Here is an 11,941-nt window from a genome sequence, read left to right as displayed (position 1 = left end):
ATGGGCACCAGTTTGTGTCCTGGCAGCTCCACTTCCCATCCAGCTCCCTGCTTGTGGCCTGGGGAAGCAGTGGAGGGCGGCCCAAAGCCTTGGAACCTGCACCCGCTGGGACACCCGGAAGAGGCTTGGATCGGCTCAGCTCCAGCTGTTGTGGCCATTTGGGGAGTGAACCAGCAGAGATCTTTCTTTTGCTGTTTCTTCTCTCCATAAATCTGCCTTTTCAATAAAAAATAAATCTTTTGTTAAAAAAGGTTTAGGCATTTTGCTACAGACAGTAGGAGAGACAGATCTTCCATCAATTAGTTTACTCCCTAAATGGCTACATTGGCCAAAGCCAGCAGCTTTTTGTTGCTTTCTGGGGGGTTTCCCATGGGGTACAGGGGCCCAAGTACTTGGGCCATCTTCCACTTCTTTCTCAAGTGCATTAGCAAGGAGCTAGATCGGAAGTGGGACTCAAACTGGAGTCCGTGACATTGCAGGTGGCTTGAGTCACTATGCCATGCTGGGCCTGATCTCTAATAGAAACCAGACTCTCCTTCTTGCTTCCTCTTTGTTTCATCTTTGACATTGTGCTGGGTATTGGGCCAAGCTGCTCATAGCAAAGCTCTGTTCATCCAGTGTGTTCTGGTGTGTATATGTGCAAAATCCTCTGCAAGATCTCCTGGAGACATAATTTTTATGAGAAAGTGAAGGCAGTGAACTCTGGGAAACGTCTTCTGACGTCGTAGTGCTCACAACGGCCACTTACAGCATCATCGCATTGGACACCCCGCAGCTGCTGTGACTCAACCCCCACAGGGGAAGCCTTTGCAACTCACGGCCAAGGAGGCAGGCGGGCCCCGCTGGCTTCCTCGCTAGGCCTCTGCACACGTGGGCACTTGGAAGGGACTGTGCAAGATTTCCTTGGATCCTTTGACATTAAATCACAGTCACAGTGACAGGGTAACATGTGGTTGTGAGCGTGCCTTGGGACAGGCGGCAGCTGCCCAGAGCTCCCCAGCCTCCCGATTCCAACTCAGCATCCACAGCACAGGCATGCAGCCACCTCCTCACACACCCCCTTCCTCTCTGGATCAACTCTCCCTGACTCCCCTTTCTGGGGCCTGGTCACACTCCAGTGCCTGGAGGCTGGTACCTGCCCTCCACGTCCCAGAGCTGGGGGCAGACAGATGACACCTCTGGGAGTGTTTAAAAATCACAGCTTCAGGTGTGTGACCATTTTGCTCTTTATCACAGACATAAGGAGCCCTTCCTTTGCAGGATGAGTGCAAACACCCAAGGAGACACTGGACAGGCGGCCTCTGGCAACATCAGAACACGACAGAAGCCACGCACGTCTCGGTGGGGACTCTGGCATAAAGAGATGAAGCCCCAGGGACCTAACACCCAGGGGAGAGGTCTCCAGCAGAAGAGGCCTAGCCAGGGCCATGTTGCACTTGGTGGTCTCAGAAATGGTGCTTCCGTTTATCTTGTACCCTAGGAAGGTCTCCTCCCTGCCAGGCACTCAGTGACAACAAAGAGTAAAACCCCTGGAGCCACATCCAGCTCTGGGGGTCTTAAAAGGCTTCTGAGAGGCAGAAAGCTCCCCTCCGCTGGTTTACTCCCCTCTTAAATGTCCACAGGAAGCCTGGAGCAGTGCGCCATCCAGGGCTCCCACATGGGTCTGCTTGCCGGAAGAGGAGGCTGGAACCTCCCCCCACCCGAGTGCACAGCCCCACGCTAGGTGAACGCTTGCCTGGGACATGTCTCACACCCGGCCTTCTACCTCCAAGGGCCCCAATGGTCCAGAGCCTGATTTGTCTTAGGAGTGTAATTTTCCAGGGGTAAAATTCATGCAGATGTGGCTTCTGGGCATCCTCCAGCCATTTGTATTTCTCTCCCTGCCCTGCCCACTCCCTAGGGAATGCTGTTTGGGTGGCAGGGTCCTTGAACCCCACAGGAGAGGAGGTGGCACAGTGTACGGCCTGCAGCATGTGTCACCCTGGGGTGCTTGGCTCAGTGCCCTGCGGGGTGGGTGTTAGCTGGGAGGGACTCCCTCTCCCTGCAAATGTGAAGAGCCGATGTCCTCTACATGGGCAACCCAGACCAAGGTTGTGTTGGCCCGGCTTGTCAGCTGAAGACATGGGAAGGCCGACAAGCATCAGTGTTTCTGTGTTGCCCTTCCAGCTGATGTAAGGAGGTGACATGACAGCTTGTCCATCTTGGCACAGGTGCAGGGGACGCTTCCAGAAAATGGTGGGACAAAACCAACACAGAAGATGCATACAGAATTCCTTTATTTAACTTAAACCATGGAATATTTTTTAACTACTAGAAAAAAGCAGAGTAAGAGAAACTAAAGTTGCCTTAGCTTTAGCCATTCAAAATAGACAAAATTTTTTTATTGTTTTTTTTTTCTGTAATGTAAAGAATTCAGAGTATATTGTGGTAACAGGAGTAAATTCTTATAATAACAGAACATACAAAAACATTTTTGAAAGTTTTTTCCTCTACTTGTTTCATATAAAGAGAGTTTTTTTTTTTTTTAAAGGAATAACATACACAGAAATTCATGTTATAAATTGGCCAGGTTATTACCTTTTTTTATTTTTTTTTAAACTTTTTCTAAAAAACTTTTGTAACAAGAAAACTCAGAGAATGCATTATTTGTGATGATCCATTCCATCGTGCCTTCTAGTTTGATTACTTGTTTTTTTAGCCCAGAGGTAGACAAGCTCTGGCGAACCTCTCCCTCCAGCGTACTGGCTTACACAGCAGACAGGTGACCAGGCACCTGATCCACCGGGCACGTGTCCATGCAATGCCAAACAGCCACACACAAAAGTGAAAATAAACAAAACAAAAAACAAAAATGCTTTCTGGACCTATCTTCTGGGTAGTGCAAAAAAATATATATGATAATAAAAAATAAGAAAAAAAATTCAAGCGTCTCCACCAACGAAGGAGACTCAGGCAGCCATGCACTGGCGCCAGAGGCAATGGAGTTCGACGTTTCTGTAGTGTGTTGGAGTTTCAAGCCCAGCTGACGGCACTGGCGTACCTTCGGTGTTCCACCTTAGCACACAGAGCTCTTCCTCGCCACAACGGGGTGTTCACAGTGGTCTGAGGTGCGTGTGCCAGGAGCAACCGTCCTTCCCGCGACCCGTGTGTGTGTGTGTGTGTATTTGTGTGTGTGTGTGTGTGTACGTGTGTGCGCTGAGATGGCTGTGAAAGTCGCAGCCATGGCCCAGCAACCTGCCCACAGGCTGCGCAGTGCTGTGGCTGGGTGGCGACACCGCTGCTGGCCCATGGCCCGTGAGGTTCCCCGCAGAGGAAGCAGCTACAATCCAAAAGGGAGTGGCCAGGAAAAGATGACGGAGATCCTGAAAACACACGGCGGTTTTTTAAAATCACCATTTCTTCGTTCTCCAATAGGGCACAGAGCATGAGGGGAAGGAGGTGGGACTGTGGCTCGGGTCGGGGACAGATCCTCTTTTTGGCATATCATAAAGCTAGCTAGCCAACAGGTGTCCTAAAAAATGGATCACGAACACATCTTTGCACACACGGAGAAAAAAAAGTGTCTTTAAATTATTCTCGGCAATTATAAACTACGAACTTTTTTTTTTATAAAATTATTCTATGTTCTTACAAAAATGCAATGAAAACATTTAATTAGTTCTTGTAAACCAGATCTTCGTCAACTGACTACCCGTAATCTACTGGACTTGAGAGCCCTACTGAAGACGCTAATGAGTGACTAATGGAGACGGCGTTTACCAGGAAGATGGACACACACACTGGACATTAACACGCGAGTGCTCGAAATACAACAAAACCCTAACCTAATGGCACGCCCCAGAACTGACACCCCCACCGACATGTGTGATGAACTTGACTTCTTGAATGACTTGAACCTCACGCAATTGCGTGCTAAGTTTCCAGAACAGAGCTTTGTTGTGGAAACCAAACAGCCACAGAGGGCTGTGGAGCCTCGAAGTGGGCAGACACCTTCATGTCCGAGACGTCACATGACTTCCTCCAAGCCCTGGTCCTTCACTTGTTGATGGCCTCACGGTGGCTCCCGCTGCCCGGTCCTCCGGCATCAGGGAGCGGCCATTTCTGTGTCCGACTAGGGACCCTTTGGCCCGTTCAAGGTTTGTAACTTCAGCATCTCTGGCAGCAGAGGTTCGGCAACACCACATCCTCTCTCCAAGCTCTCCTTTGTGCCACCTTCTGCTTCCGGGCAGAGTAAAAAGTCTGACTTTTGATCACTGGGGCTTCAGGAGTGGGTCTTGGGGCCACGCCTCCCAAGGCTGCTTAGCCCAGGGAATGACACACAGATGGAGCATCTGCCAAGGACCCACACCCAATTCCTGGTGGTTCTGAGCATCCCCCGGAGCCTCCTGTCAGCTGCGGGTGGGGGGAGCAGGCCTGGCAAGGGAGTTGCCTCCCACACTGGGCCCCCTCAGAGGACCCAAGGGAGCAGTGAGCTCTGGGTGACCTCACCACCCAGAGAGGCATCAAATTAGCCTAGAATCCAGCGCCAGGCGTGGCTTGTTCATCCAATACCCCAAGTAAAACAGGGCACGGTGCACCAAGTATTCATCCACTTGGTGGGTCCCCAGTAACCACTTTCCTGTTTCACAAAGCCACTTTCCTCACCATCGGAACATTGTCCGAGTCTCAGGAGACAGGCTGGGGGAGAGGCCAGCTTTGGCCACTCGCAAGCTCTTCTGTCTTCCAAGGAGGAACTCAATTTCTGCTGGGGGTGCGGGGGGGTTATACCCCAGCACGCCTGTCCAAAGTCAGTATCTCCAGCATACAGCAGCCCCCCCACCACTGCCGCCCCAGGGGAGGGCCACGTGTGAGAACATCCTAAAGCTCAAGGTCAAGTCCATGACAGGTGCCTCAGTGGTTCACAGTGCTCCCAGCAGGAGGCACTCCTCTGGGAGGAGGTCACACAGCTCAGCCTGCTAGGGTGTGGAGCAGCAGGTGAGCCAGCACAGGCTGAAGCTGTACCTGCGGATACATGATGACGCGCTATGGTGGAGTGGGCGGGTCAGTCCAGGGCGGCTGACCGTGCCACTGTGCACGCAAAATTCTTTCACTGAAGTGTCTGTGAAGCGTTCGCCATGAGGGCCGCTACACTGAGTGCTTCCTATCTACTTAAAGGAAAACCAGCTACACGCAACAAAAACAGGACAGCGACAACGCTGACAGTTTACACAAAACCCTTGGTGCCAGCTGGTGGCTGCAAAAATCCAGTTGTGGACACGGGTGGGTCTGGGCGAGAGGGAGGAGAGGCCGCCATCCCAAAGGGCCCGCTAGTGAAATGGCCGCAGGACACCTCCAATCCAAGGATGCTATGGGCACCAGCCATGAGGCTCCCAACACCCCTACCCTGGGGACTGGGGAAGGAGGGGGTGCTCCCACCCAGGACTGCCAGGCTCCTGAGCCTCATGGCAGTGCAGCACCAGCAGAACAGCTGCCCACCCTCGGGGAGAAGCCCCCGCCGCAGTCCCCAGCAAAGATCACCAGTGCCTGTGGCAGCAGCTGCTGGAAGCGGGGCGCACAGCCCAGCGGAGAGCAGCAGGATGAGGCGGGGTGCTGGGTGTGGACCCCTGGCCTTCCAGCCTCCAGGACTGCTGGTGGGTCTCTTTGGGCCTCTGGGGAAAGGCGCAGCAGAGTGGAGGGAGCACCCTGGAGAGTGGGAGGGGGCTCTGTTCCCACAGCCCCACTTTCCCTACCACACCTGCCCTCTTCCCCCAGTGCCCAGCCTCCGGTGATGCAGCCCGGCACAGAGAGGCCCACCAGAGCAGCAGCCGGAGCCCGGCTGCGGGGACGCCCACCCAACGGGAGACAGCTGTGGCGCCTCTGCTCAGAGAGTGGGGCCATGCACTCTATACAATGCAGCGTATTCCCAAGGCCACCAGCCAGGGCCAGGGCTGCGGGAGGGATGCCCCACAGCCAGACTCCCAGCCTCACTGGCTGCCACGCTGCGAGGAGGTAAATCCTGACACCTTGCAACCTCTGAGGAGACCAAGTCAGGAAAAGAAACAAAAAGAAAAAAAATTAGAAGCAGCAGCAGCAACAGGAGAGGAGCTGCGGTGGAAGAGGCAAGCGGAGGAGAGCCAGGCTAGCGCTGCTGTGACCGGGGCGTGGTTGGGTGGGCCGCCCACGGCGGGGTGAGGTGGCCGGCAGCGAGGGCCGGCTGGTAGGCGCTGAGAACATGAGATGTATTTCTCTCTATATACACATATAAAAAAATAAGAGTGAGGTAGATAAACGCTTGCAAAGAAACATAAACACCAGGAACTGTCCTGTCCCGCACGCATGTGTGCACACGCGTGCCCCTCTCCTTTGCCTCCAGGGGCCTCTCTCGGCCATGGAAACTGGCACCACAGAACGTATCCTGAGCAAGCGCCCGTACCTCCACCTCCCCAACGCACCTCTTTCTCAGGAAAACACCGCAGATCGGCGGCTGGCAAGGAAAGAGACGGAAACTGCTGGCCAGCACAAAAGATTTGACTTCCTTTCTCAACCAGCCAGTGGCCTCTTTTCGCTTTGTTCTCACTCTGAATGTCAACAGCGCCATCCCAGAAGCAACTCTTGTGTGCTGGAATCATTTGGGTGGCAACCTCGCCCACCCCAGGCTCCGCCTTCCTGGCCAGCGCCAGGTGTCTGGTCCCCTGGAAGCCAGCAAAGGCTTCATGCTGCCTTGCCCTCGCACTGTGGACGGCAGAGCTGGCCGTGGGCTGCCCACACCCAAGGCCGCTGCCTCTGGCGCAGCCCAGAGGCGGGGGCAGGCATCGCAGTGGGCCTGTTGGGGGCGGTGGAGGGACTCGCTGGCCCCTGCCCTTCTGTGCCTTTGGAATCTGCTGCTGTTACATACGGCACGGAAGGATTAGGTAGCCGCTCAAGGAAATAGCAACCCAAATGCCTAGTGTGCAGTGGAAACTGCTGTTGTACCCAAGAATTCAAGAAGAAAAAAATAAGCATGTGTGTGCCACAAAGCGAAGCGAGGAGAGGGAGAGCGGGCAGCCAGGGCCCCAAGCTGTGCGGGACACTCGGCCGGATGTTCTGACCTGAGTTTGCGTCACATCCTGCACCGGAATAGGCTCCAACATTGCGCCAGGGGAGGCCGGCAGGAGGCAGGTGGGTGAGGCCCACAGCTGTCCGGTCCTCCTGCCACTCCCTCATGAGCCTGGAGCACATGGGAGCCTGCGGGCCAGGGAGGGCTCTTGCTTTAAGCAAGGGCGTCCACAACAGCTCCTAGCAGATGGCATTCTAAGAACCGTTACTGGGGAAAGAAGCAGAGTCCCACACTCCTGTACAAAGCGTAAGGAGTTTCCTGGAGTGAGCGGAGAGGGAAGGGGGCAGACCTGAAGAGTTCATAGAGTAAATCCACAAAGATAAAGAACCAAAAAAAAATAGCAGCTTCTTTTTTCTGTACAGACGTATAGATGAATATCTGAACCGTAAAAAAGTTATAAAAGTGACACTAAAGGTGATGCGTATGCAAATGTTTCATGGTCTAACATAGAACTGTAAGACTCACGAGAAAGTCCCAGTAAGAGCTCAGGTGGACAGAGCTGAGAAGGCCAGAGGCCAGCCCCTGGGGGTCCTGCTGGGCCGTGTGGCCCGGCTGGCGACCCTGCAGGTGCCCTGTGGGCTCAGCAGGGGACGTGCAGCCCACCTGTCCTCCAGCCTCTCAGATCACTTCTTTCCAGCAAAGGCAGGTGGACACCTAAGTGAAGGGGCAAGGAGCTGGAACAGCCGCTCCCCGTCTGTGTGGGTGTGTGAGGGGGAGGGCCCCACTTTGTCCACTTCCCTCAGATGAACAACCTGGTCCCCAAAAGCAAACCTGTGTGGAAGGCTGGAGACAAGGGAGGCACATGGGCAGGGGCACGACCCTGGCCGTGGGCTCTGGTCCCGTGCCTCCAGAGAGGGGTGAGGAGGAGGCCCGGGAGGGTTTTGGCAAAATTTGGCAGCATAGAAATGGTGAACCACCATGAATGGACGATGGCCCTTTTAGAACTTTCCGATGCCCCTGTGAAGGTTACAGATGCAGTTAATGACTGTCTCAGCGTATTTGGATGCTGACCTACAGTGTCCAGCAGGTGCGCCCAGGCTACTACCTGGGCCTCTGGGGACCCCTGGGACCGCCACATCCTCAATCCCGCAACAAGGGCTTCCCAGCCAGGCTTTCCCACGATGAAGCAGAGAAAGAGCGAGAGCGCATGAGAAGAGAGAGAGGAGGAGAAAGAGAGAGGCGACAGAGGGAAGCGAGGGGCTTGGTTCTCAAGTGATCTGTTGCTATGATGTGTTGTCGTCACTAAATTTCTTAAAGGCCCGTGTCAGTTAAGGGTTTGGGTGGGGAAATAAAAAGCTGCTTGCATATAGAAAAAAGGAACATCCCAAACGTTTGTTTAGTGTGGAGAAGGCGTCTCCGGAGCGCAGCAGCACAGTCCTGAAGACCCACTGAGGTACAGGATGCCTGCGTGCCGGCTGCCGGCGCTCTCCGCCCCGCCCCGCCGCGGCAGGCATGCACCTGCGTGCCGCGCGGGGGCGGGGACCTGGCCCCATCAGCAGGTGGAGGACTGGGGCAGCGGCAGGGCCCGCTCATCCGTACGGCCCCCATTCATGTGCGAGTAGGGCCGTCGCCGCTGCTCCTCGCAGCTGGCGCAGAGGACCATGGCCCCCAGCCCCGGCCCGTTCTCGGGCTTGTGTCGGTCGGGCAGCGGTATGCCGAGGGCGGCCACGGCGGCGGCGGCGGCAGCAGAGGGGTCCAGGGGCACGCTCTCCATGTCTTCGGGCTCCAGCTCCAGCTCGTCATCCTCGTCCTCGGCCTGGGCCTGGGCTTGGGCCTGGGCCAGGGCCAGGGCCTCAGCCTCGGCCTCAGCCTCGGGCGCCTTGTTGTCGTCGCTGTAGTAGAAGGAGACCTCACGGAAGCCGGGCTCGAGCTCGTCCTTGACGCTTCCAAGGATATCCAGGAACGAAGGCCGCATCTTGGGGTTGTACTGCCAGCACATGCGCATCAGCTCAAACCTGTGGTGGAGACACAGAGAGGGGGCGGGGACCCAGCGTGAGACCTCTCCCACCACCTCCCATCTCAGGACACATACTGCCAGGCAAGGCCCATGCTCTGATTTCCCGAAAGACACAAACCTGGGCCCACTAAGACCACCCTCATCATGGGTGTCATTTTTGGTACCTGAGTTAAGAAATGAGAACCTGCGGTCCCGCCTGCAGCAGGAAACCCCCAGGTCCTCACCGACAAGGCTCAGGAGCTTCCCCAACCCTGGTCTTCCTCTGAGTTCCACACCTCCTGGGGGCAGGGGCACCCCTGGCAGAGAACCTGAAGCAGGGCAGGGCAGCACAGCCAGACAGAAGCAGCAGACACCCATCCAGCTGCCTGTCTCCATCTAGCACTTGCTGGCTTTGCCCACAGTCCCAGGGATGCTGACCACTGTTTGAGCCTGACCCCAGAAAAACAGTCAGTTGGCACCTCGGCAAGCACAGGCAGAAAAGGGTGTGAGGTTTGTGCTGGGCCCTGGTCACCACCTCTGTGAAGCCCTCAGAGTATCCCTTAGATCATCAGCTGAACCATGCAGGTGAGAGAAGAAACAGAGCAGCCCTGTGTCCAGGCTCGGACATGGCCTTGATGGCATCCAGAGTGCAGACAGGACCAGGGCAGTGAGCCTGTGTGCAAACGGAGGGTCTGCCGGTGGGGGAAGGCTCCTGTGCTCATGGGACAGTTCACTCTTCCAACACCAATGGCCCCAGGGAATTTGCCCCCTTGCCTTCAAACCCTCCTGCAGATGTTCAGCCCCAGGGTGCAGTTCAGCAGAGGGTCCTGATAGCATGGATACAGTCAGGTGCCAACACACACAACACAAACGGGGGCGTTTCCCCGGGCTGTGCCACAGGAGCTGCCCTGCCTTGACAGTCCCTCAAGGAAGCAATCAAACAATACCCGTCCCACAGCTGGCCCCCAGTGGCAAGAACACGTGGACTGCAGGTGGTGAAATCCTGACCATGACTGACTGCAGCCCAAAGAAGCCATGAACCCAGGGACAAAGCCGCTACCCCGGATGGCACCTCTAGGGGCCAGCACGCCCGTGTTTGGATTTCTGGCACTGGGCATCACAAGGAAAATGGCTGCAGAGATCCACAGCCTGAGGCCCTCCTGCCATGCAAGGGTTTGGGGAGTCAGCCTCACAAGCACGAGACCAAGCAGCTCCAACTTCCCAAGCGAGGCCAGCCATGGAGACCTCCAGAAGCAGCCACAGAGGTGGGGGGAGAAACGCCGCCTTCTGTCTAGCTGCCGTCCCTGTCCTGCATGTCATGCCCACCAGGCCCACCCCACATCCGGAAAGACAATGGGGACTCGCGGACCCCCACAAGTGCAGCGTGGTCTCCACCCACGGGACTCCCCAAGGAGTGCCGAGAGGCAAGGCTCACAAGCCATCACAAATGTGCCATCACGTCTTTCAAGAAAAACCACAGGAGCCTTTTTAAAAGAGAGAGGGGGACTGAGCAAATTCACAAGCGCCCAAGGCCGCATGTGCTGGGCTCTGCCTACAGGAGCTCAGGCAGCCCTGCTCACGGAATGCTCCAGAGAGCATGCTCCTTAGGGAGTTCATGATTGCGGTAAGCCCCAGAGGCCTGTGGTGGGGGTCCCAGTGTGGTGGCAGATACCGGAATGATCTTTGTAAGCGCTCCAGGAGCCCTGGGCATGCTGCACCTCCTGTACACACGCCCAGGGCTCCTGACTGACGCATGGGCACTGAGTGCCGTGTTGCCTTTTCCATGCCCTTGCACTAAGAGGGTTGGCAGAAGCACAGATTCGGTTGAGTATTTCCAAGACACATCTGGCAGCTGTGTATCAGAACTCTAGATTCATGGAAGATGGGGTGGAGTTAAGGGACATGCAGGAAGGTTCTAGCCTTGGCACACCTCAGTGCCACTGGGACCAGAGCAGGGTCCCTAGAATCAGCCCACCCCCTGAGGCCCTTACGACAGTGGGATTAACTGAAGAAATCCAGCGAGACTGGGGAGTCCCGGGGACACATACAGCATGTCGGGGCAGTTGTCCGGCTTGTCCAGTAGGCCGCCCTCCATGACGAAACGCAGGACCTGCTCGTTGGAGAAACCCTGGTACGGCTGCTCGGCCAGCGTAGCGATCTCCCAGAGCACGACTCCAAAGGACCTGTGGGGAGACAAGTGACATCAGGAGCATGTCCTGCTGGCATCTCCTGTACCCCGCCATTAGACTGGGGCCCCTCTGTGGTGGCTGCACTGTCTGGTGACAATCCAGGCTCTGGTCTGAGCATGGGGCAGGGGGTCTTCCCTGTGGCCACATGCAGCCCCTGGAGCAGCTGCAGCCCTGGGGACAGCGCTGAGGGCTTCTGGGCACGTCTGGGGAGCATCTGCTCTGACCAGACACTGGGGTCAGCCACAGAGACCCTGGAGGACGGCCGTCCCCCACACTTGTTCCAGTCCAGGAGCACTCAGATGCAGAGGCCCAGCCCCAGCTCCGCATGGGGCCTAGGACAGGGAGGCCTCTGAAGAAGCTCGGGTGATTCTTATTACCAGATGCTTTGGAAGTTTCTACCAGGTGATTTCCGGTGAGAACCATCTCCTAAGGAGATTTCCAAAAGGATGAATATCCGGGGTGGGGGGCACAAATAGACCCCTGGAGTGTTTCCGAGCTCTACGGGGGTCCTGCAGCCCAGGAGGATTCCCCTCCCCTACAGGAAAGCCAGCCCCGTGGGAGGAGGGACAGGCCAATGGTAGGCAGGGCAGTGGGAAACTAGGCCCCTGCAAAGCCAATTGAAATGGATGCTGCTGGAGCACATGAATTCCAGATCCAATGTGGGCAAGAAAAGAAAGCTGCAAATCCAAGTGCTTTCCTAGGATGGATACCCAGGCTCCCCTGGACTTCCAGGGCCCTACT

At 56.0% G+C, this 11,941-nt stretch overlaps 1 protein-coding gene across 1 annotated transcript in view; it reads right to left on the bottom strand.

Moving 5' to 3' along the window:
* Window positions 1-8,392: 8,392 nt before the first annotated feature.
* IGF1R (insulin like growth factor 1 receptor) overlaps window positions 8,393-11,941 on the bottom strand; it is a 208,551-nt gene continuing 205,002 nt past the window's right edge. Inside the window, exons 20-21 of the mRNA XM_058666588.1 lie at window positions 11,060-11,194; window positions 8,393-9,030 (exon numbers count right to left, since the gene is read on the bottom strand). Of these exons, the coding sequence (XP_058522571.1) occupies window positions 8,568-9,030; window positions 11,060-11,194 (598 nt within the window). The 3' untranslated portion in view covers window positions 8,393-8,567. The remainder of the gene's footprint in view (window positions 9,031-11,059; window positions 11,195-11,941) is intronic.

This window comes from Ochotona princeps, chromosome 6 (assembly GCF_030435755.1).
Source record: "Ochotona princeps isolate mOchPri1 chromosome 6, mOchPri1.hap1, whole genome shotgun sequence".
NCBI lineage: Eukaryota > Metazoa > Chordata > Mammalia > Lagomorpha > Ochotonidae > Ochotona > Ochotona princeps.
Note: the sequence above shows the minus strand (reverse complement) of the source record. Positions and strands in the feature narration are given on the sequence as shown.